The sequence below is a fragment of the Euwallacea fornicatus genome, chromosome 30 (genome assembly GCF_040115645.1).
Source record: "Euwallacea fornicatus isolate EFF26 chromosome 30, ASM4011564v1, whole genome shotgun sequence".
NCBI lineage: Eukaryota > Metazoa > Arthropoda > Insecta > Coleoptera > Curculionidae > Euwallacea > Euwallacea fornicatus.
In genome coordinates, this window is record NC_089570.1 from 952,854 (window position 1) to 980,249 (window position 27,396).

Genomic DNA, 27,396 nt, shown 5'->3' on the forward strand with positions numbered 1-27,396 from the left:
AGTCGAAATTCGCATCGTTATTCCATCCTGCATTAGTTCAGGATGAGTGGAAATTATTTTTCGCCTGTCTCCCCGCCTTCATCATTAAGTCAAAATTCCGCGCTGGCGCACGAAAAAGTCGTTTACGCGCCTCATTAATATCGGTGGATACGGACGTAAATCTCCATGCATGCTCTAGTAGCACTCTTAGTATCCCCCCCACCCCTCTGTTTATGGATAACTCGTACAAGCGAAGTTTTCATATTTCCCCCATAAATATTAATCTAATGGAGCAAGATCTAGTGAACGTGCCGGCCAACGCGTGTCTCATTGTTTGAAATGACTAATGGGGAGAAAATGGGGATTTAGCTCCAACAGTGCCATGATATTCCTACAAAATGCGCCCCTCCTCTCGGTATCTCCTGGATGCAGGAATTAGGTCATGTAAATTTTAAACCGGCGATATTTATGTTTTTTTCAAGTCGTTCCGCACTGCCTGATGAGACTTCAGTTCTTCCGGCACAAACCTTGCAGAAGGATAAGGACGATCTGGAACTTAATGTGGTTTTTTTTTTGGAGGGGGGGGGGGGATCATACGTTACTTTCACATTGACCCACATCCCAATACAAAAATAAGACAAACCCGAAAAGGGCCTGACAATACCTCATCAAGCCCTTTGTCTACTCCGGCAACCTTATTAATTCAGTTCCTTATGCCCTGAAAGAATGGTTTGTTCCGTTTTAACGAGTCAGTGGCAACATCATTTACACCGAAAACAAGGATACGTTGGTGCAAAGAAAACGCTTCGTTTTAAGGAAATATAAGACATTTTTAGAAGAGGAACTCGTTAAAGTTGAGCTCGCTTGTTATAATGGGCCTTACAGAAAATACGTTTCGTCGCGATTGATTTGCGAGTATCATTTAAATGATGCCATTATATTCGAAAATACGAGAATCTCTTGGAAATTTGCAATTTGTCTCGGGTTACGTTGAACTTCTTCGAAAGGTCCGCTAATACGCAAACGCAATTAATCGGTTTAGAATGTCATATTCGATACTTCAGTCGATATCTGTACGTTATGAAAACCTCGAAACCTTACGAACTCAATTAAGGGCTTTCCGCAACTCAACGGCAAATTAGTGATTTGGTTTGCATTGTCGATTAATACAATTATTAAATTTCAATTAAAACTTCCTGGCATAAAGCCCTTTGTCGTCTACATTGAAATTCAGAGTGTACATAATTGGATTGAAACTTTGACGTTACGTCGACAAAACAGGAACAATCTTTGATTTTTGAGCGTATACAGGGTGTCCGTTCCCGAGGCTGAACGATGGAAATCACGGTAACCGTAAGACATGCGAGAGTATACGTTAGTCGAGACGGAAGGAGACGCAGGTGGGCCGGCACGCCCGCCGCATCTATCCCCGCTAGACCATCGTTGCACATCGGCATTACTCAACCGCGAAAGAAAATCATCGCAACTCCGAGAATAAATAAGAAGAAGGGATGTTTTAAGGTCAGCGCAGAATTTAAGAGGACACATAAAGCTTTGCTCGGAAGTAGAGTGCGAACGCTTCGAGCATCTTTTGTAATTTTCCGCAGTCTCAGTCTTCGCAAAAATTTGACGTTTGATATTTCCACTAGAGTTATCGTAATGGCAACAAAGATCAAATTAACAAGATGAAAGTCCAAAATGGCGCGCGCGAAGAAAAACAAAGCTGATGATGGTAGTAAAATGTCGAAACATCGGATTTCAGATGTAGCATCGCCATGGTGTGAGTGAGAATTGTCGCAATGACGGAGTGCCGACAAATTTTTAATTGCCCCAATTCGCCCGATCTCGTATCTTTTATGGCTCCCAAAGTCCCCAAGGTTGAGGTCCTGAAGCACACACACCTTGTATACAAATGAAGGAATTCATGGAATGTTTCACCTTGTGAAAAATGCTAAAAAGGATGAAGATTTATTCGCAATAAATACATTCGTGCGTCGCGTGATGGGTCTTTTAGTAAGCTCCACTATTCTCATAACGACAACCACTACATCAAACTGAGTGACGTGCGGGATGTCTTTATTTTGTATTCAGCGCGAATCCACAAATAAAATAAAACTTTCCTTACGAGAGAGGGCAAGAAGGAGATTTCCAAGAAACGAGACCCTTACTTTATGTAATGGATTGTTTATTTATTTACCTCCTCTGGAGAAAATCGAACATTCCGTAAATTAGCAAAGCAAACTTACCTCTGCGGGGAACGCGTAACCTTGGATTTGGTGCTCGGAACCTTGTTGATTATCCGCTCCATAGTGGATGTAAATCTCTTCGAATTGATAACGGTACGCCAGCGGCCCTCCGGATATGTTTATGTGTTGTTTGGTGTCTTTTTCTACGCGAAACACTAGGGACTGGCCAGTGTTGTGTAGAGTTCCGCTAACCTGAAATCAATTAATTTTTGTTATCCTAGAATTGCACAGAAATTAAATCGACCGAAAGTTGCAACGAGTTCCATCCACAAGGGACCGGACTAAACGTATTAGAGAGCGGTTTCTTGCCTACAATCTCCCAGACTAAGACACGCAACGTGAAGCGGCCTACGCCGAAGCCGGCGAGTTTAAGGTTGCCTACTTTTCTCGGTTTTCGATTAAATTATTTGAATTGGCCCTTTTAAACGCCCATGAGGATTTGATGTTGTGCGCAATTCTTCCCGTAACAATCAGACTCATAAGCTCTGCGAGCAAACGGTTTCGGCTCCGTAAAAATGCACGCCCCCTTTTAAAATTCCGTTAAATTCGGAATTTATGACCCAGCAAATGCCTGTCAAAATGTTTTACAGGATCATTATGGATGCTAACGACCTTCTAGTAACAAAGCATGCTCATTTAAGGACCCGTTTGTATTCTTTTTTCGATTCATTAAAATAAATATTTCCTTTAATCTTGACGGTATTTACGGGTCTATTAACATCACAATTATTAATGCATCGAGGTGAAAGCTTCCGTTTTAATCAGTTTCGAATTTCCCCATAATTCCCTTGATAATTGCGGGTCTTGTTGTAGTTTCGGGGTGAGCATTCAGAGAATCCACTTCCGACTAAATATTGCTTTTAAGTTGGTGATTTGTACGCGTTAAGTCTGGACGAACTGCTATAATTTTCCGATTATCGTAAAGATCTGATAATGGAACTCTCTCTCACTAAGTTATGATGAAGTTCGATTAATGCACGAAGAGGCCCTCGTTTACACATTGCGAATTGTGTTGCGCAAATCCACAGTATTAATGTATGAGTTTATATATCAGTACCTTTGTTCTATGGCAAGCGAAAAAGCTCTGTTGCATAAAGCAAATTATGGTCCCTGGAATGGAGCTTAAGCGGCTATTTGTCATAGGAATATATGTGTCTGAGCCTGATATTGTTTTCTTTAAGCACGTTCGTATTTAGGATCGAGAGGCTGAATTATAAAAGATTAATATGCCGTTGGGGATTCTGTCGACGAAAAGAAAAATGTTTCCACGAGGGTCAGTTTTTGCATTTATTTGCCGGATAAAGATCGGTTCTGCTGTTTAAAATTTACGCCCGAAAGTGCAATCCTGTAGAACTTGCAGATGGCGCTGTTAAGAAACTTTCCTACAAGCTCAACAGATTTCCCCGTTGACATCGCCGATGTCTCTCGTCCGTTCAGTCGTTACGTTTATTCGTCTCAAGTTCGACTGAACCGACCAAATCTATTAGGTGTATAAATGAATCCTCGGCCCTTAGATAAAATTGGTTAAAACACCTCTCTGAATTTGCAAATTTTTCCAACTATACATAGTCCGTTTTGAAGCGCCATCTGTGAGCTATCAAACCACTTAATTTGATTAATCTAACCACGAAGAACGTTACAAATGTCGTCTGACAAGCAGCGCTTAAGGCACTCATGTCTTTTCACTTTTCGACTTAAAAAAAATGCTGCAGAAGCGCAAGACATGATTTGTTCAGCCTTGGGAGAGAACGCTGTATCTTATGGTACGCGTAAAAAATGGTTTCAAAAGTTTCGGAATGGAAATTTTGATCTTGGAGATGAAATACGCCCCGGTCAACCAAAGAAGGTTAACGATGAAGAGTTGGAGAACTTACTCAATGAAAATCCCTGCCAAACACAAAAAGAGCTTGCTGGTGCACTCAGAATGACTCAACCAGCTGTTTCGATACGTTTGAAAAAATTAGGAAGGATACAAAGGGAAGGTCGCTGGATACCTCATGATCTTAGCCCAGAAAACGAAAATCGGCGATGCGAAATTGCAATGTGTCTACTGACGCGATTCAGAAAAAAAGACTTTTTAAGTAAAATTGTTGCTGGAGATGAAAAATGGATATTGTATGACAATCCTAAGAGAAGAAAATCGTGGGTTTATCCGGGAGAACCATCAGTAAGTGCTGCAAAACCAAACATCCACGGAAAAAATGTGTTATTGAGTATTTGGTGGGATTCCAAAGGTGTAGTTTATTATGAGACACTAAAACCAAGAGGAACTATTACTGCTAACCGTTATCAAGACCCATTAATAAAATTTAGGGATGCCATTGAGGAAAAAAAACCTTTTAATGGTAGTGGAACAAGGCAAGTCATTTTGTTGCACGACTACGCGCGACCACATACGGCAAAAGACACCATCGACATTATCTCCGCGTTGGGCTGGGAAGTTCTCCCTCACGCGGCGTATTCACCAGATCTTGCGCCTTCTGATTATTACCTTTTTCGAGCATTACAACATCACCTGGTTGTTGATGTACACTTTCAATGTCTCGAAGAAGTCCACCAAACAATGGAAGATTTTATCCAATCAAAAGCGCCATCTTTCTTCCGAGATGGGATTCGAAAATTACCTGATAAATGGCAGAAATGCATTGAAAGTAAGGCAAATTATTTTGATGATTAAATTGCAATTCTTTTTTTTTATAAATAAAAATCTAAATTGTTAAAAAAAGGCAGTGAATTAATTTATACACCTGATAAACCAGTCTTTGGGGTACTCAAGTTAATCAAACCCTGAGCTGGAATCGCGTATAGAGTCGTCGTGGTCGTTGACGTTCTCAGATTTGTCCTACGAATATTTGTATTCATCTTCGCTGTCCTTAGCTGTGGATCGACTCCGTGCACGAAGTCCTGCCGTTTTCACTCGAAAATTTGGCCCAGGCGAAACAAAAATGGCCCGCCAGATGGCGCTGGTGCGATATTTTTCTACAGGCGCAATGTGTTTCCCATTGATATTGCCGATTTCCATCCGCACTTAATTTACTCGAGATGGAGTGAACTGACGAGATCGAGTAGGATCGAAATTTGTCTTTGTGGTGTTCGAGTTAATTAAACGCAGAGTTGAAATGACACATAAAATAGTGTCCGTTTTAAGACCGGGACCCCTATTAAAGACTCTTTTAGATTGCGATTGCACTGAATTATTTCAAATTCAGGCCGCACGTTTCTGTTCTATGATTTTCTACCTCGGTACCTTCGTTCTACAATAAGTAAAAAAAATCGGTTGCATGAACCAAATGATAATCCCTCTCTAAGTGGCTATTTGTCAAAACGTTATATGTGCCTGGGCCTGATATTGTTTTCTTTAAGCACGTCCGTATTTACGATCGAGGGACTGAATTATAAAAGATTAATATGCCGTTGGGAGTTCTGCCAGTGAAAAGAAAAATGTTCCTCGAGAGTCAGTTTTTACATTTATTTCCCGGCTAAAGATCGGTTCTCCTGGTTAAAATAGAATTTCGAAACTCCAACCCTGCAGTTCTCAAATGGCCTTTAAATTTTTAATAACTCGTCGTGGACAAACGACCCAAGTAACGTTCCTTTTACCAGAAACAAGTTGAAAAATGTCGACGGTCATCTATCACCAGCAATGGTCCGGAATCAGGACGATGTGAAAGGGCCCTTTCGCGGGCCTCCGCTAACGATCAAAGCCATTACACTGACAGGATTTCCACTTTTTGCCCATGGCCCAATCCGCCCTTTATTCAAGTGCAATATAAATATTTTAGTTCCCGATGTCTGCGTATTGATTAATAGGCATCTTCGATAGCTGGTACATCGTTTGGCCATTAGCGATCATTCGAAATGGTGATTCGCGACCGGTCCGAATGATGTAGCGAAAATATTGATGAAGAAATCGACGTTTGGGGGGGATTTGCGTCGATTAAATACTCCGCAATGCAACATAGATTTAGGGCCGAAAACCACATTGAGGCCGCAGCATTTTCATCAGTCGTAAAATTGCACGTTCATTTATGCTGCGAATTCGATTGCGGAAAATTGGGGGATTGCACCCCTCTCCGAACCGAGCTGAAAGCAATCTCCATGGACGACGATCCGAAAATTAAATACAAATTAAAAAAAAAAAAAAAGTGCTCAAACTTACTTTGTGCTTGTCTATGTGCACGTGCCTCAGGTATGGGTCGAAGAGCAGTTTGTCGGGTTCTACGTTGACGGGACTTTGTCTCCTACCCCGGGAACACATGTTCCATTGCGGATTCATGAGGCCCCAGTATGCAGGACCTGAAACGTGTAACAACGGTTTTGAAAAAAAATTTCTAGGCATTAAATAATTATATCTCTAATAACGAACGAGAGAACTAATCCCCTGTACGTGACTAAAAAAAATCCGAATGTTTGCTCTAGCGATATAATAGGTGTGTGAACCTCACATTTCGCTCCATGTTTCATAAATCCCAGAGGTTTAGGTGCGTGGACACAGCTCCCCGATAAAGATAACACTGGAACGTTGTTTGCTTTCGCATTTCGAAAATACTTTCCCAGAACTTACTATTTGTATATTGCCTTAATCCATGATTAAAATACTACCGACTACGCGGAATTCAAAGTTATTAAATATTTTAGGGTCACTCTCCGGACATAAATATTCTTATTATTAACTTAGCCGATGATTTATTGTCCCTGGAATATTAAAATTCCCTCCTTGGAAAACTCATTATCGATCTGCAAGGGGATATTTAATATCGCATTTTCTGTTTTAAGAATTTAAATGCGAAATTTTCAGCATCTCGACGGTTTATTATAGAAGACAACTTATTAGCGTTGATTTGGAACTTACGACTCTGAATTCTTGACATAACTGTGAATGAATATTGCTACAAAGCTATCTTGATAAATTGGCGAATACTAAACCAGCACCTATTAAAATCGCTCTTATTGAAATTGCACCCAAACTAATTGCCAATATAAAACAATGCGACAGGGCAAAATGAGTTAATTGGCCAAAGAAAGAGCTTTTAAGCCCTGCTTTATTCCGTATATTTGTTCGAAACAGAGTTGTATGGAGCTGCGTAACGGCACATTCAGACAGAGAACGTATAGAAAATGATGGACGTCCGGAGTACACCCTGGAGAACTATTAATCTTAATTTTCGAAGCGGCACTGAATGATTTATTCTATTTTAATGAATTTGAATAAACGAACTTTTAGGTCCAACTTCCATCCGCTCAGGTAAATCAGATTGAAGGCATAAACACGGCAAAATAATTTATAACCTGTGAAAGTTTGTAAGAGAAGGCGAAATGAAATGGAAATAGAGTTCCTTAAAGCGGGGAGTAATGGGGGACTGCTGCCCCATCGTGGATGAAGTTCGGATCGTTTACGAGGTGAAATTTTTAATGAACTTTCCCGAATAGAAAGGGAGTTTATATTTAATGGAGTTTCCCTGCCGATGATGAATGAATCCCAAATTTACTCATATTAGGTGACTTAAGGACTTAAAAAATGACAAGAAAATTTCCTAGTTTCCAGCTCGAAATGGAAATCGAATAAAGACAAACTCGCATTTTACTGCCTTGTCAGTATTTTCAGTCTCGACCAATTTTTCTTCCGTATCTGCCTTAAAAGCTATAAAATGTACTTGCCCTTATTTCGAGAGGGTGCTTCCTGCAGTATGCGATCTAACAGAAAATTGATTTTCCACATGTTTAATGCCTACGTAGATCGCGGGTTTTTGAGCATGTTGTGTAAATAAAAAAATGGGACATTTGCGGCTTCAATCACTCTACACAACAGTAAAGACGACGTAAGCAATTCTCTAATGTGACGTTTCGTTTAATTCTAATCTACCTTTGAGCGATTTGAAATTCATAAATAGAAAAATTTACACAGAAAAGTCGAACCCGAAGTAACCTTAAGTAACGAGAAAAACTCTCCTGGATGTGGCCCTGTTTGGAAGTTCTAACAGAGACATTATGGGATTTATGTAGGAGGGGAAAAATTTCCCATGCAATTCATGCTTTACACTCACTATAGTACCAGAGTGAATTTTATTTTTTCGTTGCACAACGACTAAAACTTTGGATTTTTTGCACACACTTCTTTCTCGGCCTGTACAACTCGGCTGGGATGCACCGAAGTTGACGATCGACATTTCAGCAATAACTTAAACAAATGGACTTCGCAACATTGCAAGGTACAGTCGAATCCACTTTTGCACTTTGGATTTACTATACCTTGAAAATTATCTAAAAATGCCTTAGTCAGGTTGGCAGGGCGCCCAGTTTACACACCGCTCGTTCTAGGATTTGTTTTATAATTTTATTTAGTATTTTTCGTGGTGGAATTTTAAATCTCTATACAAATACGAAAATGGGAACGAAACTGGACTCAATTTTCAATTCACTAAAATCAAATCGACACGTGATTTTGCAATAATTCGTCACTCGGGAGCGACGCTTTTTGTTAAGAAGGCTTTGAAAGCAAAACAATAACGCTTCAGTTGTCAGTATTAATGGCGTCTCCGCGTCTCCTCCCGTTTCGCTCGCGAAATACGTCAAATTTCGAGTGAAGATATGGACAAAATTCGGATAAGTTTGCACGGAGCTAAAGGTTAATTTCGTTGAAACAAAATGAGGGTTCGTACGAGATTTTACCCGGTTGAAAACGGATAAAAATCGCGGGTGTAAAATTCGATTCGGTTCCAGGGTACTGGGAACGTCTCGTTTGCGTTCAGGCCTGCGCAGTCGCGCCATCACCGAACACCAGACCTGGACGGAGCTCGATTTGAATCGATATGAAAGTGTCGGCGATTGACATTAAAAAAACTCACGGGATGCTCAAAAAACTCAAGCCGAGACCGGGCTCATGCAGCAGGTGACGTGTCGAATGTAAACAATAAGTGAAATTCCTCTTGTCCATGGCCGATGGATCGTAACTCCAAGATTCATCTGAGGATGTTGCTGCTTCATCGTGGTACTAACGTCTTTTTCGGACCAGAAGGTAATGTGGAAATTCACCTAATTTCATAAGCAAAAAGAGTCTTATACAATGCGTACAGAATGTCTTGGGAAATTTAAACTCTCCCATCTTCGAACGTTCACTCCTACCGACGCTGACTAAACTCTTTTCTATTTTAAATATTTAGTTTAATCGCTGGCGGTTCCGAATGATTTTTCAGGGCTTACCTTAGATCCTCTTTTTTGATAACTTCATAAGAAAATCATTTTTCCCTTGAATACTATTTACCTCCCTTTATTTATTTAGATTTGTAGGCGCAAAGTCAATCCGACAGTCAATACGCTTTGTTGTCCAAACATGATAATGTTGTTGACAGAGAGGAGCAGCAACAAAAATATCGAGAACAAAATAAAAAATGACGGGTGCTAACACATCGCACTTTCCTTGCCGATGATGAATGAATTCCCACTGTACTCCCACTATGCGACTCAAGTTTAAAAAGTTCCAAATAAAGTCTCTTAGTTCCTTTTTTACAACGAAACGAAGTTTCCTTCAAGGAAAGTAGGTACATCAACTTCAAGAGGCACATTCCATTAACCATGGCAAAGCTTCGATCACTGAATCCCTAATTTATCAGGAGTCACAGTACCCCAATAAACCACCCTCAAAAGAGCCAAAGAAAAGTGCACAAGCTCTTACAGGATGGAAATGTCTTAATTTCCCTTTCTATATTCATAAGCACATAAAGAAACATAAAAGATTCAGATGCTTTTCAGCATGGAGATCACGTATTTTGCTAGTTTACGGCATAAAAACCGTTTTTGGTTTTTGTTGTGTTTGCCTAAGAGCTTTCAGTACAGTTGCCCGCTTTTAAATTGAAAGCAGTTTATAGGAGATTTTTCGTCTAGAGGCGGCGGAGGCACTGCTAGAATTAAATTGGGTTTTGTATGCGCTGTCTGCCAACTTTCAGAATGTAAATTTATGGGTATTCAATTTGGAATTAGATAGGAAATATGTGTGTGTCTCTTAATGGCTTCCGCGTTTTCAACTGAGAATTCTGTGCCTTCACATAAAATAATCTGCTAAAATGTTAAACCGGGAAGTAATTTCTGCAACAAGCCACCTATTTGGTACTAAAACATGTTACGTAAACCTCTAAAGAATAGTTCTTTAGCCGCAGCACAATTTGGTAGTATAAAGCTGTCACCGTAGGTTGAGAGGAATCTCGTCTGGCATCCTAAACATGGAATCTTCCATTACTTTGTTCACGGTTAAAGCTTCAGGGGGACTTTGTCCTTTCCTTTTATACCTCCAATATTTGATCTTCTTGTTAGCTGCAGGTAATATTGTTGTAAGTATTTTAGTTTAGTCTCAGATGTCTTTGTTTTCTCACATTCAACATTAATGAAACATTCAATAAGCGCAGGAACAAAGAATGCATTTCCTAGGAGAGAAAGTCTTTTCGTTCATTAAAATGAAATAAATCATTCTGTACGGTTTCTAAATTGAGATAAATAGTCCTTCACATTTTCAAATCCTTTGCGGCTTCCATTCGATCACTTTAGATGCATCCGATGAAAGTAGCTCTCCTTCTTGGCACATCGGCATTGGAAATACAATATTAATAAAATCGGGGATCAAACAGAGCTGAAATTGGAAATTCAGTTGCCCACGTTTCACCGAAATTCTCTTGTCTTCCGCGCCTTTCAATCACGAGCTACACCCTTCGTGAAAATAGCTCTATTTACTTAACGGAATAACTTCATTGTCACCTAGAGAGGGAGAGAAAGAGACAGAGAGACCCTTTTGTTTTTACCCAGAATCTGAAAGGTAAATTGCATCGGACAGGCGGGTAAGCAGAAAATATGTACTTTTCAAGCAAATCTGAGGGATGAAGTGGCGGCCTAATAAACGTCCGTATCAGGTGAATTGTTGTCCCCTGCTATTAACTTCCGAACTTTGCATTGATGACTGGCGATTGTCAATTGTGAACCGCGATCCGGTTCGATGAATTAACACGATCCGCACTGTATGTTATTTGGGTTTAGCTACGCTTGTATGTGTCAACAACACGGTGTTAATGAAAACAATTTATCATCAGGAATTTAGGTTCATTTTCCTGCGAACCCTCTCTGAAATGCTTTTAATTTAAAAATTTATTTTGTCCTTTTTGTGGGCCGACAAATGAACCGTTACGTGCAGTTTCGTTAATCTCTATTTCTATTTAAGGCAATTTTTTTACTTCGGTTCGTTTTCGTTTTACCCCGTATACATGTCCTGTATACAACCGCACTTTTTTATTTCAGCGTTTATTTTATTTACATATCGCATACCTTCTCATGTAAAAATTAAAATCATTGCATGGCATAAATAGTGTACAGATCCATGCTCGTATAAGGAAGATAACGGAGCTTGATAAATGTAAGAAATAAGAAAAGAAGGCGCACAAAGATTTATGTTTCCTCGTTTGGCAGTCACCCCTAATTTTCACTTTATTTTCACTGCGGAGAAAATTCCTAAAGTTGCACCGCATTGCTTCCTATTGAAGCATTTTCATGTACTGCAAAAGCAGCAATTTGCTTTTTAAAAATACTATCGATCCATGCGAATGTACTAAAAGCCTTAAGCAGACAAAATGAGGGGTGTGCTTGAAGCTGCACGTGCATTTTACTATCTAATGCAATTTATTTTTAGAAGGGTTGTGTAAGCGACAACAGCCCCCATTGCTCTTTGAGAAAGAAAGAATAATTTAAAACATTTTGCATAAACTCCTTTAAAGACCTTTATAATTTCCGCCCCATAAAACCGTAAAAATTTCGCTCGGCGAAAAATGACCCTTTGCGGGTAGTAGTGGACGTGCCCACCCCTGCAGCCTGACTGGTTGCTGACAAGTGTTTATTTGCTGAATCGCACACAGTCATAATTTAAATCTGTTCATGACACCGTGTTTAAACGCGCTTAATGCCTCGTCCGGCTGAATTTTAATTTGCAGTTGATAAAGTTTTCGCTGACGTGGTGAATATGATCTGGATGGGCGAGATAATCGGTTAAGTGTGGGTCGCTGGGACAAAGGGTTAATAAAGGAAAAAACGAATGAAGGTCAGAAATTCAAAACTCTTTTTTGTATTGGACGATGAGTTCTATTGGCTGCCCAGATGGAAGTGACACGCCTCCTTTATTAGTCCGGACATATTTTCATGCAGTAGCGATTTAGACCGGCCAATTATATTCGAAAAAATTCGATAAATGAATGCGCACGGATTTGGATCATTTTTGATCAGATGCTTATTACCAGTAACTAATGTTGAAGAATGTATTAACTGCAAACTCTTTATAGCCGTCCTTGCTTTAGCTTTCCTCCTTTTACGCAGATATATCAAGGTCTGAAAGGATATCGGATGTATTTCACTTTTTGCCTCCGTTCCAGTGGAAAAGCAGAGTACACATTGGCCCCTGTCATGTATATCAAAACTCGGAAATTGATTTTCTTCATGTATATAAAGAATTTCTCGGTGTGAATAAGGAACCTTTCTTTATTGCCTTTTTTTTATGCGGCAAGTACATCTAAAAGAAAGTGCGACGCACTCGGTGAGGACCGGAGGACCAAATTTAATTAACAGCGAAAAGAACTGAAACGGAGTCAGGGTAGGAACATGTCAACGGCGTGCGGCAGGAAAAATTCCTTTGATAGAATTGATCTCAACAAAGCTAAAAGTGTTAAACCAGCAGAATCTCGAAATGTATATTTATAACATTCCGGCAATTTCTATGCAGTGCCTCGGTTGTCTTTTCAATTTCCTACCGGTAAAGCTGGAAATTGTTGTCGGCATTACCCATCTGAAGTCTAAACCCTATTCGTTGAGTCGAAAGTGTCTTCTATAATTTTAAAAGCTGAAAAGCTGATGCGAGACGTACGGAAATCAAATAAAGACAAACTCGCATTTTACTGCCTTCTCAATATTTTCAGTCTCAACCAATTTTTCTTCCGCATCTCCGTTAAAAGCTATAAAATTTACTTGCCCTTATTTCGAGAAAGGTGCCTTTGGAAGAATGCGCGCTAATAGAAAATTTAATTTCCAAAGTGTCTAATATGTAGATTTCTGGTTTTTGGACGCACTCCATGAAATTTTATTTGATTTTTTTTTATAATTTAAGATCCCGCAAGCCCCAACGTGGATTTATTGTAATTTGCGATTTAATTTAATTTAAGCTGTGTTGAGCGGTTCTACCTGTGTTGTCATTCGGTACGTTGTGAATTAAAATTGTTCACTGGAAATATTGTCGGGTGACTACATGTTTCTTGTATCCGCTGGATCGGCCAATTTCTGGCCGATGCAACACAATCATCGGGGGATACTTTATCAAAGGGACTCTTGAAATAGCTCCTGATGTGAACGAGATGCATTGTTTTTAAATCGACTGACTGTATGAAGAAAATTATACTTCATCCGACAATATTTCCACTATTGGTACTTAGGTTTGTATGTGGCTCAAAGGAAGTTATATAAAAAAAATACAGGGTGGTCATTTAGTGCGGTCTCGGAAGATTGCGGCTAAACAATTTAATATTTTGAATTTCTTTTTTTTGCGTTACATAGAAACCGATTATGGGTACATTCTAAAATTGTTTTCGTTTTATACAGGGTGTTCTAAATAAGTGAAAAATATCAAAGTTATGTTTTTTTAAATAGGACGCCCCATATTTTATTACTCGAAATAAGAGATAAACATGTGACGAATCAAAAATAAAATTTGCTACCTTTTCTTAAATATTATTTTTCGAAGAAAACCTGCACATTTAGGTATAGGAAGGTGTAAAGATTTTTGATTAGTCATATGTTTATCTCTTATTTCGAGTAATAAAATGTGGGGTGTTCTATTTAAACTAAGCAAGTTATTTCCTTTCAAAGAGAATGCAATTTTCATGTTATTTTTTGGACGCGCTGTATGAGATATTTCAATTTTAATAATTCTGGCATAAAATACGTCTCATATCTAAGGTTTGGTATGAATTTCGATTTACTCCAATTTAAACTTCCTTCAAAACAAAGTTTTTAAAATTGCATGATTTTTTTAAAAAAACTTAATTATTTCGAAATCTTTAAGATTTAGGACAAGTAAGCCTTAATGAAACTTACATTTATTTTTCTCAAGAAATCTAAAACGATATTAATACAGGGTGTTTCCTAACTACGTGTAAAAAATTTAAAGGCGTAATCCTCGACTGATTTTGAGTCAAAAATGTCTAATAAACGTATGTCCGCAAATGCCTTTTTTCCAAGATACAGGGTGTTGAAATGTGACAAGAAAAAGAGATTTTATTTCCAAAATGACTCAATTTGGGTGTTTAAATTTTACCATCAGCAAGGCCATAAACAAAAACCATATTGGCCATTTCTTGATTAGTGTAATTAGGCATTTGAAAAATTTTCAAAACTGAGGTATAATCTGATTTTTGGGACACAGAACTAAATTCTTTCACTTTAGAGAGTAAAACACCAAAATAACACTGACTATCTTGTTTATAGTAGTGGAAGTAGCAAAAAAAAACTAACAATAAACAAGTTAGTAAATACCACCAAACCTTTAGAAACCTTTAAAACCTTTTTCAACGTCTTTCAGTCAACACCCTGTATCTTGGAAACAAGGCATTTGCGGACAGATGTTTATTAGACATTTTTGACTCAAAATCAGTCGAAGATTACGCCTTAAAATTTTTTACACGTAGTTAGGAAACACCCTGTATATGGGGTGTCCTATTTAAAAAAACATAACTTTGATATTTTTCACTTATTTAGAACACCCTGTAAAAAACGAAAACAATTTCAGAATGTACCCATAATCGAGTTCTATATAACGCAAAAAAAAAAGAAATTCAAAATATTAAATTGTTTAGCCGTAATCTTCCGAGACCGCACTAAATGACCACCCTGTATATATATAAAGACACGATTTTGCGTTAGGGCCTACTTAATTTCGAGGATTTTTACGGAAAATTCCCCTGGGGAAGGGGAAACTTGTAAAAAGCTCTAGTGAAATATTTGGCGAAGCTTTATTTGGGATTTATTCCGGTGTGAAGGTGCTTTTTCGTGCAAAAATTGGGTTTTCGATCAACTCATTATGTGTATGCAAATATTCCCCTTGAAGTTGAATTTGGCGCATTTTCGTGCTTTTTTAAGGCTTTTCTTAACCGTTATAAGGACGGAACGGGCGATAAACCGCTGTTGGAAACGTTGTGCGCGAAGAAAGGAAATGACATTAAAATCCATAAAGATGTGAAAAACTACTCAACTCGGCTTATTTATTTAGGTTCTCAAACTTAAAAATAAATCGAGCTAGCACCTTCGGCAGGGCGCTTCCTCGACTCGTCGGCCCTTGTAAATATCTTATGGGCAATTCTCGTTTGCAAAGCCTTCCTGCGGATTCAATCTTAACTGTTGCCGTGGCACACGTGCAAAATGCCCCCATTCCGGGGGCTTAGCATAAGCTTCCAGACAGCGATTTCGCCCCGTTTTCGTCTCGGGGTACAAATCTTGAACACATATTCCCCACGCTTTCATACGCCGGAGAGCCGTAATATTTGACTAGTACGATGTGTTTGGCAAGGTGAACGCAAACAAGGCGTAGCCGACTTATTTCTATGTCTTGTATTGCTGGAAATCGACCGGTTTTTGAACTTTCGGCTTCAGAAGTTGGAGAGATATTTCTCGTGGAAATTCCAAGAGGAGGATTTGCATGGCGGAAAATTCGAAAACTCTTGTCTTCGATCGTTCCATTCGAGGTGCCCGTTCTGTGAGCCTAACCGCGAGGGTCGCGGCAACCGTCAAAGAAACCGTGATCAAATTCAGATATGCCATCGTAATCAGAAAATGAGCCACCTTCGAAACATGTGCGAGTCCAAGATGGTGCTCATAAGGAACAACAAAGTTGACGATGGTTTGTCGGAAATGGAAACGTCGGATTTCAAATGTGCCATCGTCGCACTGTAAAAAATGAACAGTTGTAATGATGAGTGTCAATAATTTTCCATCGTTTCAATTTACTCGACCTCGTATATTTTATGGTTCCCAATGTCGCCACGGTTGAGTTCGACGAACACACACACACACAGACGTCCTGTATAATGAACTGGCTTAACATATTAAGTTATAAAGAACTGCAGGATACAATTTTGTTTGTTGCACGCAAATCCTCTGCAAAAGTTGTTTTCGTCGCATATGAAGGATTAACCCACAAAGTAAATTGCAGTATCAAATATTTCCAATGGGGATTAACATCAATTAAAAACCCGATTTCATGAGAGCCGTAATCCGATTTCCATATTGCGACAAGACCGATTTCAATTACCATTATCGCCCGTCTATTTCTAATCTACGCGGTTGCGGTTAACCGCCCAAAATGTTACGTGGGCCGACTCAAGGACGAAGGGGGAAACAAAAATTCATTACACAAAAAGTAAGGAAAATTTAATAAACAGGGGCAATATTGGGGCCATTATCGAGAGGTCGGCATTGGAAAAGAAGGCCGAGAAAAACAATGAGTCTTTTACGGAATGATTAATGATGCGTCGCTGAAAGCATGTCTTTAGGAAAATGTATCGCCTCGAATAATTTAGAAGAGTGACAAGCCCATCCATTTAATTAAATTAATGCCAGTAATTGATTTTTAATAAACTGAAAGCCCAAAGAATTGAGCCTAGGCTCTTGGCCTGGATCCACATTCTGAGCAAGCGGAATTAAGACGTTGAGTTTGTGGGTGAAACATGCCGAGCGTGTCATTCTTCACTTTCGAGAGAATCCTCCTAGATAAACTTGATCCCTGAACAATTCGGCTTCGAACACCAAAGAAAAACAATTAAGCGCCCGAAACTACACCCGATGAAGAAAAAGGCACATTTCCCAAAATGGCACATTGCCGACGTAGCTCAAAGTCGGTTCGTCAACGTCTTCCCTGAGTCCTAACAGACTTTTTTGTCTTTTATCAAGTTGTCGTCGTTTCCACTTCATTTTTCACAACGACCGTCATTTGTCAGCAGCCTGGGAATACACCGTAATGAACTAGAAAACAACAGAAGGGCGTGCTCAGGGATGGAGCACGGATTTCCGTACGTTCCTTTGCAAACAATTGAATTGTCGCACTTAAAAAATCAAGCCGCCTCTGTGTGGGATCCATTAAGCTTTTTACGACTTTCGAGTGCAATTGTTTTTTTCCCCGAGTTGACATGTTGACATTTCGTGGCCGTATTACGGTCATATTAACATTCTGCGATGGGCGCCCTAAAACGGTAACGTCCCGTTGATTCAGCCCGTTAGTGCTGTCAGATCCCGGAAAATAAACTTTAATAGTGAATTTAATGGAGGTTTTTTCGAAACGATAGCACATTCGTTTCAAAACCGTCCGCACTAATGCCGCAGCTGCTAAATGAAGTGTCTAAAACGACCGGACTAACGCGGCGCGCATTCGGCGCTGCAGTCATGCGTGGTCGTGTTCCTAACCGTTGAAATGCTATAAAATACCTCGTGCTGGTGTTTGAAAGTCAGTGAATCTGCTGGCTCCTTTGAGGGAGTGCCGAAGGGCCAGGAACAGCTATGTCAGTTCAGATTGTCTTGCGTGTTGACTATTCTAAACTAGAAAATCCATTTTCTGAGTCTAAAAACTGCTAAATTGAATTGTTATTGGTCAGTAAAGTTATTGTATGTTCGAGAATCAAAGTCTCATTAGGAACAAGTTTGTTCCAATATTGATCCTTTTCACAACCCAATATAATTTTATGGTCAATTTTACCAGAGGATATTTCTATGTGTTTATCTCTGTCTATGTGTGTATGTGTGGGCGTGTGAGAAAGTTCATGTTTGCTTAGCTCTCTTTTTACCTGTGTTTTGATGCTCCTTATAAAAAATTTATGCAAACAGGAAAAGATTTAAATCCCTTGATGCCTTTATCTCGGATGCATTTTCTTTCGTGTGCTTTTACCTTATTTTAAGCTGCAAATTGCGTTTAGCAGGTAAATAATGTATTAGCTCTATCCTTGCCTGGGCTCTGGTGAGAAAGTGAGATGTTTCCAGGCTTCTTTGAACATTTTACCTCGGCTATTAAAAGTCTGCATCGACATTTGGTCCTTCATTGTAATTCATGACGGCTCCTGCGCTTACCCTTGTTTCCTCCTTCTTTCGGTTCTTCGTAAGGTTACCGCTCAATATTCTCGAACGAAGGCAACTAATTCAACTTTGAGACTATTGTTTTACGCTTTTGGTCCGTTTCATCGGACTACTTCAATCCACGAGAGGAATTTCTAAGGGAGTCTGTTTGCTAACTCGCCGAACTTTTGCTAATTCTCTGTCGTATTTAACTTTCCAAAAACTCTGGGGACAGCACTATTAGTAGAAAGTCCAATTAGGTTTCTACCTTTTTTTGGCGGGTCCTCGTGGCAAAATTTTGCCTCTATTATTCATCCTATAATGTAATTTTCCTTGACTGGCACTTGATCATATTGCAATAATCTAAGTCTGAAGGTTTAATAAAGGCACGTTCCTGAGTGATTAATATTGGGAAATGGGTTTATTATTTAAGCAATAATGAGTAATTCAAACATCTAAGAGGGGTAAAGCGGAATCTTAGATAGTGTAATTTCTCGCATCTTGTTCAATATTAAATAGCCTATTTGAAATTCTAGTATGTGAAGTTGGTGTGGCGGGCGGGGGAGTGGGGATCCGGGGCGAGGGCAAACCATCGATGAAGCAAATTTACTCGGATTTTTTAGTTAGCTGCGAAAAAACTCGTCGAGGGACAGCTTTAGTTGAGACGTTTGCAACCACGAAAGGTTTGGACAGAGTTACCTTTTTGTTTTCGATCGACCCCACAATACGGCCGAAACCGGCAGCAACAATCCGAAAGGAATAGCTAAACAGTGAAACAGTTCCTGGCCAGACGTTGCGTTGTTTTGTTCCTCTCGGTGGCTGCTTATATTAACTTGAACCGCTCGCCCGGAGGGCAGGGCGGCTTATGCAATAACCATACAAATACAGAAACTAAATTATACTGCAATCAGCTAATTTACATGACAGAAGGCCGCAGATGGCGCCGCCGTTCTTGTTTCCCGCCGGTCCGGAATAATGCATGAGAAGGTGACGGGCGGCCACTGCCGGCCCAACGCCGGCGACCGGACCGGCCGACGATGTTTATGCATATTAAATGAGCTTATGTTGAGACCCCGCTTCTGTCGCTGACAGATCCGGAGGAAGTATTCAATATGCTGGGGCGGAACGTTTTTGAGCTGTAATGTGTCTTCTTTGCCCCTCCGGACGGTCAGCGGTCACGAGAAACGCGGACTCAAGGTCCGGTACCCAGCCGAAACAATAGGCGCCTAATCCAAGCTTGTCCGATTATTGAAAGCTCTAATCCCAATAATCCGACGATAAATCGTATCGGGACAATGCTAAATCTAATGCGATGTAATTCGGGCCTTAGTTATGGCTCTAACCTCAATGCTCTGCGTGGAAAATGATGAACGATGAGATTAATTTGAGATTTTCCTGTTTGCGTTGGGCACAATTTCCAAGAATGTGAATCGCACGGTTTTACTCACGTTCGAGAGTGTACATCAAACAATTCGCGAAAATCTCGCGGAGTCCTGGTTTAAAATCTGGAAAACTCAAATCGCTGGCGGCAGCCTTGCCGGTTTAAATTGTGCATTTGCCCCACGCAGGCCAATTGACGGTAACATGGATTAGCTTGAAGGTGAAGTGTTGTTGATTACTTACCAGATATTCCGTCGTAGGTCCACCATTCTTGCCAATTATCGCAGCCGACTGGAAGAAAAAAAATATCTATATAATTTTGATTCTAAGCTCTACATTACATTATTGAATTTATTTATTGTCTATAGAGGCATGCCCCATTTCCGTTGTTAGACGTATTACGACCCCCATAAAATACATCTTCCTCTGATTTCAGAAGGGTGTAAAGTCTGCAAAACATCGGTTTATTGGAATATTGTCGTTCCAGCCGACAACTCGAGGACATTTTGAGCAGTTTAATAAAACGCCTGCAGATCTGCTTAGTCGACGAAGATGCCGAGAAGGGGCTGCAAAAGGTCGACTATTGCCGGAAATATCGCTAGTTAATAGGAGATGGGATTTTTGTTACGACCCCGTTATTGTCGTCGATAGCACAAAGCATCTATATTTTTATTGCTGTTGATTTCTTCAAGGGATCAGCAACACTTTAATACTAGTAGAACACGTTTTCATCCTGGTAACCCTATTAAGGACAGCCTCAGCTCTAAATTAAAAGGATTACCTGGAAAATACCTCGGCTCGTAAACTGATTTTATTTCTCTATTTTCTGGCTGGGGGATTAACCCGCCTTTAAATAAAAGAAAAAAATCCCTTAATTTTGATTACTTCAGCGTTAACTGAATCTGGCCCTTTGTTCGCGCGGCAATCAGCAATATTGGCCCTTTGCTGGCTGTAAGATGCAACGAGCATTTATTCTCTGGAGAGAGTCCGGCTTTCAAGGATTTATTTAACGTTGCATATGTGTAAAAAACGAGCAAACATAGGGGTGCCCGGTTGTTCGGAAGGGCTTTTTGTTCTTTGTGGATCTAAGCCGGTTTCTTTGTTCCGTGGCCTTTCGCCCTTCCATCGGGCCGAGCAAATACTAACATTGCAAAGGTAGAACCTTTATGACGCAAGTAGAATTCAGACATTTATCCGAGTCTTCCCGCCGCAATTGGTTTTCTCGTCACCGGGCTAGGTGCTTATTGGCTTTGATTTCCTCAAAGTAAATCTCCCGAAAATCTCCTATCCATTACTTAAAAAGCGGATTAAAGCCGGGGGAGTGCCCGGAGATTATTTAAAAGCTCCACGAATCATTTATTTTGCAAATTGCCTTTCTGGAAATGTTTACTTTCATTAGCCGGAAAACAGGAAGTTCCAGTGTCGTGCGACACGTCACGCCGGTCTATCACTCCATGACCACGTGAAATCATTCAATTCGAGATTAAGAAATGCCCCGTTCGTAATGCAGTAATGACCCACGGACCGTGAAGGCGCGTCCAGGCTATGTAACCGAACAGGTTTCATGGCGGAATTATTCAACTTGTTAGAGAAAATGGTTACTGTTTCATGTAACAAAGTCGTATAACATTTTTCAAGTTACAAGACATGTTTTCTGTTATCTAACAAAGGTCGGTAACATCAAAGAGAGTTATAAAACCGCTTTAAATAACCGGAGCTGGCTTGTCCATTAACTTTTGCCCCTTTCACCCCGCCTTTCCTCGGTAAAATCTATTAATGTGGTATATTTTCATTTTTAATGTCTGCTAATTTATTTACCATTTTTGGGATCTGCTAAATGGAATATTTAGATGTGAGATGACCCAAATGTACATGATAAGTGCGATGTCAATAATCGAACGATCGCACGACACGTCAGGATCGGATTTACCGTGCTCCACTAATCAAGGCCTTGATTGCATAAAATTAATTATTTCGAATTGCTGCAAAGACATACATATTCATAAAACGTGGAATCCAGCCAAAAATGTCTCATAGCTGCCTACCATCAGAGCTATTCCAAGTCTCTGGAACTTTAAATACAATTTCCATAAAAGACAACTTTTATTACGTTAGTATACGGGTAAGTGGGGTCCCAGAGAGATACAGAATTCTAGCGCCAGTTCGATACCGAACGTTTCAACTTTTATTTAAGTGTATAACTTTTCAATTTCCTCTTTCAGTCTTTCCCTCGTGCCATGTAAGTCCCCATATAAATTTCGGGCAAGTTTTGACCGGAATTTTAATACCGGAAACCCATTACCATGTAAACAATTATTATGCTTCGAATCTGGGCGAGGTGCATAAACGGGGTGTTTTTGAGAACGATGCCATAAAGATGTAACGACTGGAGGAAGAGCAACCGGAGCCAGCCAGTCCGGAGCCCGGATCCCCGATAGTTTTTAGCAGTCTGGGCGCCAGTTTGGCTGTTTGACAAAGGGAGCCAACGACCCCCCTAAATGTTGTTGAGGCTGCGGTTGTGCTTTGTTCGATAACGAACAACTTAGAGACGAAGACAAAGAGTGGCTGAAATCGCAAAGAGACTCTCTTTTTCCCTTGAAGAAGTTTAAAGTTGGATCCTCAACATGTCGAAGCAGATTAGTTCCAGATCGGCGAGCGTGTGCCGGACTCAGTCAAGCATCATGCTAATACCGAGAGTATGCAATTCAAATTAGGAAGGCGAGTTAACGACGCTTTGATTAGCACGTCTTGCATGCTGTGGTGCACCACCCTTAATAGGATACTGATGAACTTCAGCCACGTCGGGTTTGACTGATACTTAGGAAGTCGTTTTGCAAAGATGATTTAAAAGCACTGTTCCAGCGCCCTTGAGGGTCAGTTGCCATTCATTAATCTGGCCTCGCATTTTCATTAAACTGACGACTTTGCAGATCTACTTATTCCTGCAAAAATATAAACGTCCCCCCATCAATCAAGGAATATCCGAGGCACTCCCGACGAGTTGGAGCCACTTTGCTGTAGCATTAGGTGGCAAATATCCAAAAGATTAATTTTACCAGAATAAATGTCAGAAAGTATATTAATGATTTTCTTCAATTATCAATTTTCCAACTTTGACTTACTGTCTGCGTCGCCATTAGGGAGATAGAAGTGCTTCCTGCGCTAATGGCGTTTGTTTGCAAGATTGATGATCAGATTACACGCGAATCCGTCCCAAAACGGAGACCGTCTCTGATTGTTTGCGGAAACGCGGCAACAACGCGAAGGGCCCCAATGTAAGGGATAAGGGATGGTCCGGTTGCATGGAAAACAATATCCGACCCTTAATCACTGGGAATAATTATTTCTTTCCCTTTAAGGTAAAGTTACCGGAGCGGATCCTTTGATATTAGATTTTGGAAATTTTCAGTATTCTCGTGGGAAGGCCGCTTGCGGGTATCGACAAGAGGTCAAGCTGGATCGTCGCGGGGGGTGCGGCACTTTCCGGCGGACGTCCCGGTTGAAGTCGCGGATCAGAAATTTGTATAATTCGGAGAAAATAATTGGGAAAACATCGAAAAACTCGTAAAACCTGACAAGTTTTGAGGGTAAAAACTCAAAAGTTATAGAACGGAAGGCATTGATTAGCCATAAAGATTTGTCGCAACCTGCCTGGGAAATTGCCGATGAAAGAGAGTCTCAGAGCCAGAATTTCGGAAATAAATTTGAAAGTTTGTCTATTAAACTGGGCTTGAAATACTGATACGCGCATAAATGGTCTATAAACCTAATTTGTAACCTGTAAGTGCCTCGTATGATATTAAAACCTCTCAGGGCCATCCTCGATGATCCGAATCCGGAATAATGCGGGCAAAGAGGAGATAAATCTGAGGATCAATCGCGCTTAAACTACAATATTGTCTTGCCAGATTCCTCATCCAGAAAGTGCCATCACCTGAAGTGCCGTTCCGCCCCAAGTCTTGCGTGAGGCGTTATGCCCACTCTCTCGTCTCTTCCGAATTCCATTGGAATCATTGGCTTCAATCCCGGATTCCATTAATTTTGTATGCTATTAAAATTTCCCGATGATGAAGGATAACCGCAATTTTTGGTAATAGAAAACGTCATCAAACTTCCTGTTTGAAAATCAATACACGAGCGAGCAAATCAAACCGGAAATACATTTTTATTCGCCGGAGATTTGCCCAGTTTTAAAACCTGTCGACGTCTATGAAATTGTTTTAGCGGCGCTGTCAATGTAACCTGAATATTTGATTTCAATTTTAAATTCAAATTCTGGTTCATGACGCCTTCGGAGACCCGCGAATTTCGATGGCGAATGGCCACATAGAGGCATAATAATTGTTCGGCGGAATTCAATGCCCGAGATTGATTTCGGGCCTGAAGGAAACCCCAATAAGTAAAACAGTGAAGAAGATAAATATTTAAGTTTCTTTCTCATTAAAGAGGAAGCGAGGAAATAAAAGAATATAACCCTGCCGGAACAAAGAATCCCTGGGTCAGCGCAGAAGGCAGTCAGGCCAAATGAAAGAAATTCAATTCGAGTGACTGCGATAACAGAATATCCAGCGCCCGAGGAGGATCTTTCCAAATCAAATATCGGGGTAGTTTTTGGAATATTTACTTTATTTCCATGGGAAAAATATCCCCGATTTGCACCTAAGATTCCGTTATTTAATCATGGAGACGTGTCTGCACGAATTGGAGGAGCGCAAAAGCAATCTTTTACATTAATCCTTCTTCATCTTCATTCATAACAACTCGCGAATGTACGCATTCGTTAATGATGCATTTTAATTAACGCGTAACCGCGGCGCGTTGCAATCGTGGAAAATAATTATTAGAGGTAACGTTACACATGGAAATCGCATGAAAAAAAAAAAAGAAAAAAACACGAAATTATTATAAAATTGGTTTTGCTTTTGTTGCGCAGCTTGCACAATGCGAAAATAACTCTGACGTCATTTTTCGCCACGTTAATTATCTCAAAGGGGGATCGTTTCAGAGATGAAAGAGGGCGAAACGGACGAGCGGAGCGACGAAACCCCCGAAATTTACGGCTATTTATTGGCCGACGACAACAGAACGATAATAATCGGTGTCCGGATGCGCCGGATTTTTACCGGAGAACAGATTATAGCACTTAAAGCGTCAAATGGAGCTAATTTCACGGCGAGCGACTTAAAATCATAAAGCAAAAGCCGGTTGTGTACAACTGTCCGGCCGGCCGGCGTTCCACTCGAGGTTGTTATTCATTAATCCGACCGCCGGCATTGTCCCACCTGTCCGCAACACGCGGGCGCAATTTATAACTGCCCACTTGATGGATGAATTTATTCGCCCTCTTCAGCGGAATTGACGCCACCACCGGCCAACAAAGATTTACTATTCTGTTTATGTGTTTTATTTTAATTTTGGCAGTACCTACAGTCCCGGCCCGGGCCGCTGCCAAGACGGGGTGGACCAGATTTTGCTGACGGGGGTCTAATTAATTATCAGATTAAGTCCACGTCTTTGTGTTTCGACCGTTCTGGTGTCCGAAAAAGGAGAAAATTCAACTCAAAAACGCCGAGGGCACGTGGAAACAGGACTTGTGAGCTCTGAGAAGGACTCGCGTCGTCGGTTGTATTTATACAAAATCCCACTCGCCAACGTAAGGTCGAGATCTGGGTCAACAATTAATTAAACACTTCAATGTTGCGGTCATAACTTGCGAAGATGGTTAACCGCCGCGATGCACATGGGAAGGCGCCTTGTTCGTGTAGCGTTAATCTTTTCGTTTCCCCTGATTTAGTTCACCTCGTGATCATGCGTGGATCGGTTGGAAGATACGTGGGAGAACGGCTTATCCGTTCTTACGGTAAACTCTTGCGAAACTACTTGGAATTCGACTCTTTCTGCAATTCGGCGCGCAGAAATCGCAGGGCATTAGATTGAAAAACTCGTTCTTCTTCTCTAATTCCCAACTTTTAATTTCCACCTTGGCATCTTTCAGACCGGGATCTACGAAGCCGATGCCAGAACTACAGGACCCTTTCAAATGGCCCTTATTCTAAGTAAATTTAATTAAGGTCGCTTTAAATTGCTTCATAGGCGCATACTTTAAAAAGAAAATAAATGGCTTCGGGTTAATGGGAGTGATAATATTTATATGTTCAATTTAAAAGGAGTCGGAGGAGAGATTTTCCTTTTTTCGGAGTTTTGTTAAGCTTTTTTCCTTTTGTTTTCCACCTCTAAAAATGGATGGTTCGACTTCAAACATTTCCCCCGACAACAAACAGTTGCATTCGGGGCCTAAACGAATTCTCGTCTCTCGACAAAAATTTGCTGACTTCATAGAGAAGGGTTCCTGTATAGATTTCAAGTCCTGTATCGATTCGAGGTTAGCCATCATTACGAAACCCAATAAACCTGGACCAGGTCCAATGGAATCCAAGCAAATAATTGCTGCCATTCTTAGAGAAAACAATAAGAGAGTGTTCGTAATCTGCACCCTTGTTTCCTGGACTACTTGCGGTCCGGCAGATCATTTTCAGCCCTCTGTTATCGCGGCTCTCTTATCTTCCCTCTGGCCCTTCATTTACCGAAGGGCTCCGCTGCCAAATTTCTGTGGACTGGCTAATTACGTATTTACCAGGGGAAACATCTCACTCCTCGGCTATTGTGTTGGCATAGAAAAACTATGTGAGCTAATTTATGTGCATAAATAAGGAAACGGGACCTCGTAAAGTATGTGAAGAGTTTGAATATTTTAGGGTCCTAATATGATCTTAATGGGGTGGAAGCACGGAAAATTCTTGTTTTGGTCGCCGTTTCGGGCGGAATTTAATAGCTGCCCCCGGTGTAATGCCACTGGAACTAATGACTAGAACAAATCACCACCGTTTTCTTATCTCTGGAAATTTCCAGGCACATTTACACATCAATAGTTCCGCCGAGTAAAGTTTAATAAATACCATTTTGGAGCTATTATCTAACGGTGAATAATAAAACCTCTAAATCGTGTGGGTTTAACAATTGGGTCGTAGCAAACAAAATGGGATTTTAATTAAATATTTTTCATCAGTCAAATGTTCCTTTCCTTAACGCGAACTCTAATGGAAAATTAATTATGGCTATTGGCACTCAACAAACAAAGATAAAAACTTGACCGATAAGACCAAACTAACGATGGTTGGTTTGTATTAAATTTTAGCCGATCGCGGCGTAAGATCGTGGAAATTTTAACTCCATGTAATGACCATTTTATTTGAGTTTTAAATTAAGGGGAATTATTATCTATTTTTAGAGTCAGCGTGAATGGTAATTCAAATGCATACCGCGTGACATAGAAAAGATCACACCCTTCAAAACCAAAGGTGACCCGCTACCTTGACGCGTACCACCGCACACCATTATCACGTATCTGTACACAGCAAATCCCACGTCACTGGAGATCCGAGAGGACTATACGATTCCGCGTGTACGCCGCCTTTGGTGTGCCGAGCCCGGCAACGTTGCCGGTTTGCTTTTAAACGTCCGAGTTATTTGACTGTTATCTGAAGTACGCCGTCAAAATTATTTCAAATAACGTTCCCTTGCCGAATTAAATCAAAAAATAAATACAACTCTTAAACATGAAACAACGTGCGATTGTAGAAACGGATAAAAAATCAATAAACATTTAATCTATGGAAATTAA

At 40.4% G+C, this 27,396-nt stretch overlaps 1 protein-coding gene across 2 annotated transcripts in view; it reads right to left on the reverse strand.

Annotated features, from left to right (window-relative positions):
• The window catches only part of CARPA (Carbonic anhydrase-related protein A), a 74,934-nt gene that overhangs the window by 35,492 nt on the left and 12,046 nt on the right, over positions 1–27,396 (reverse strand). The window contains exons 1-4 of one of the 2 annotated variants that reach the window (XM_066298066.1): positions 27,035–27,112; positions 19,959–20,006; positions 6,385–6,521; positions 2,226–2,417 (exon numbers count right to left, since the gene is read on the reverse strand). In XM_066298066.1, the coding sequence (XP_066154163.1) occupies positions 2,226–2,417; positions 6,385–6,521; positions 19,959–20,006; positions 27,035–27,110 (453 nt within the window). In that variant the 5' untranslated portion in view covers positions 27,111–27,112. Of the gene's footprint in view, positions 1–2,225; positions 2,418–6,384; positions 6,522–19,958; positions 20,007–27,034; positions 27,113–27,396 lie in introns of those variants that run through there. The other variant, XM_066298067.1, reaches the window with a different exon arrangement.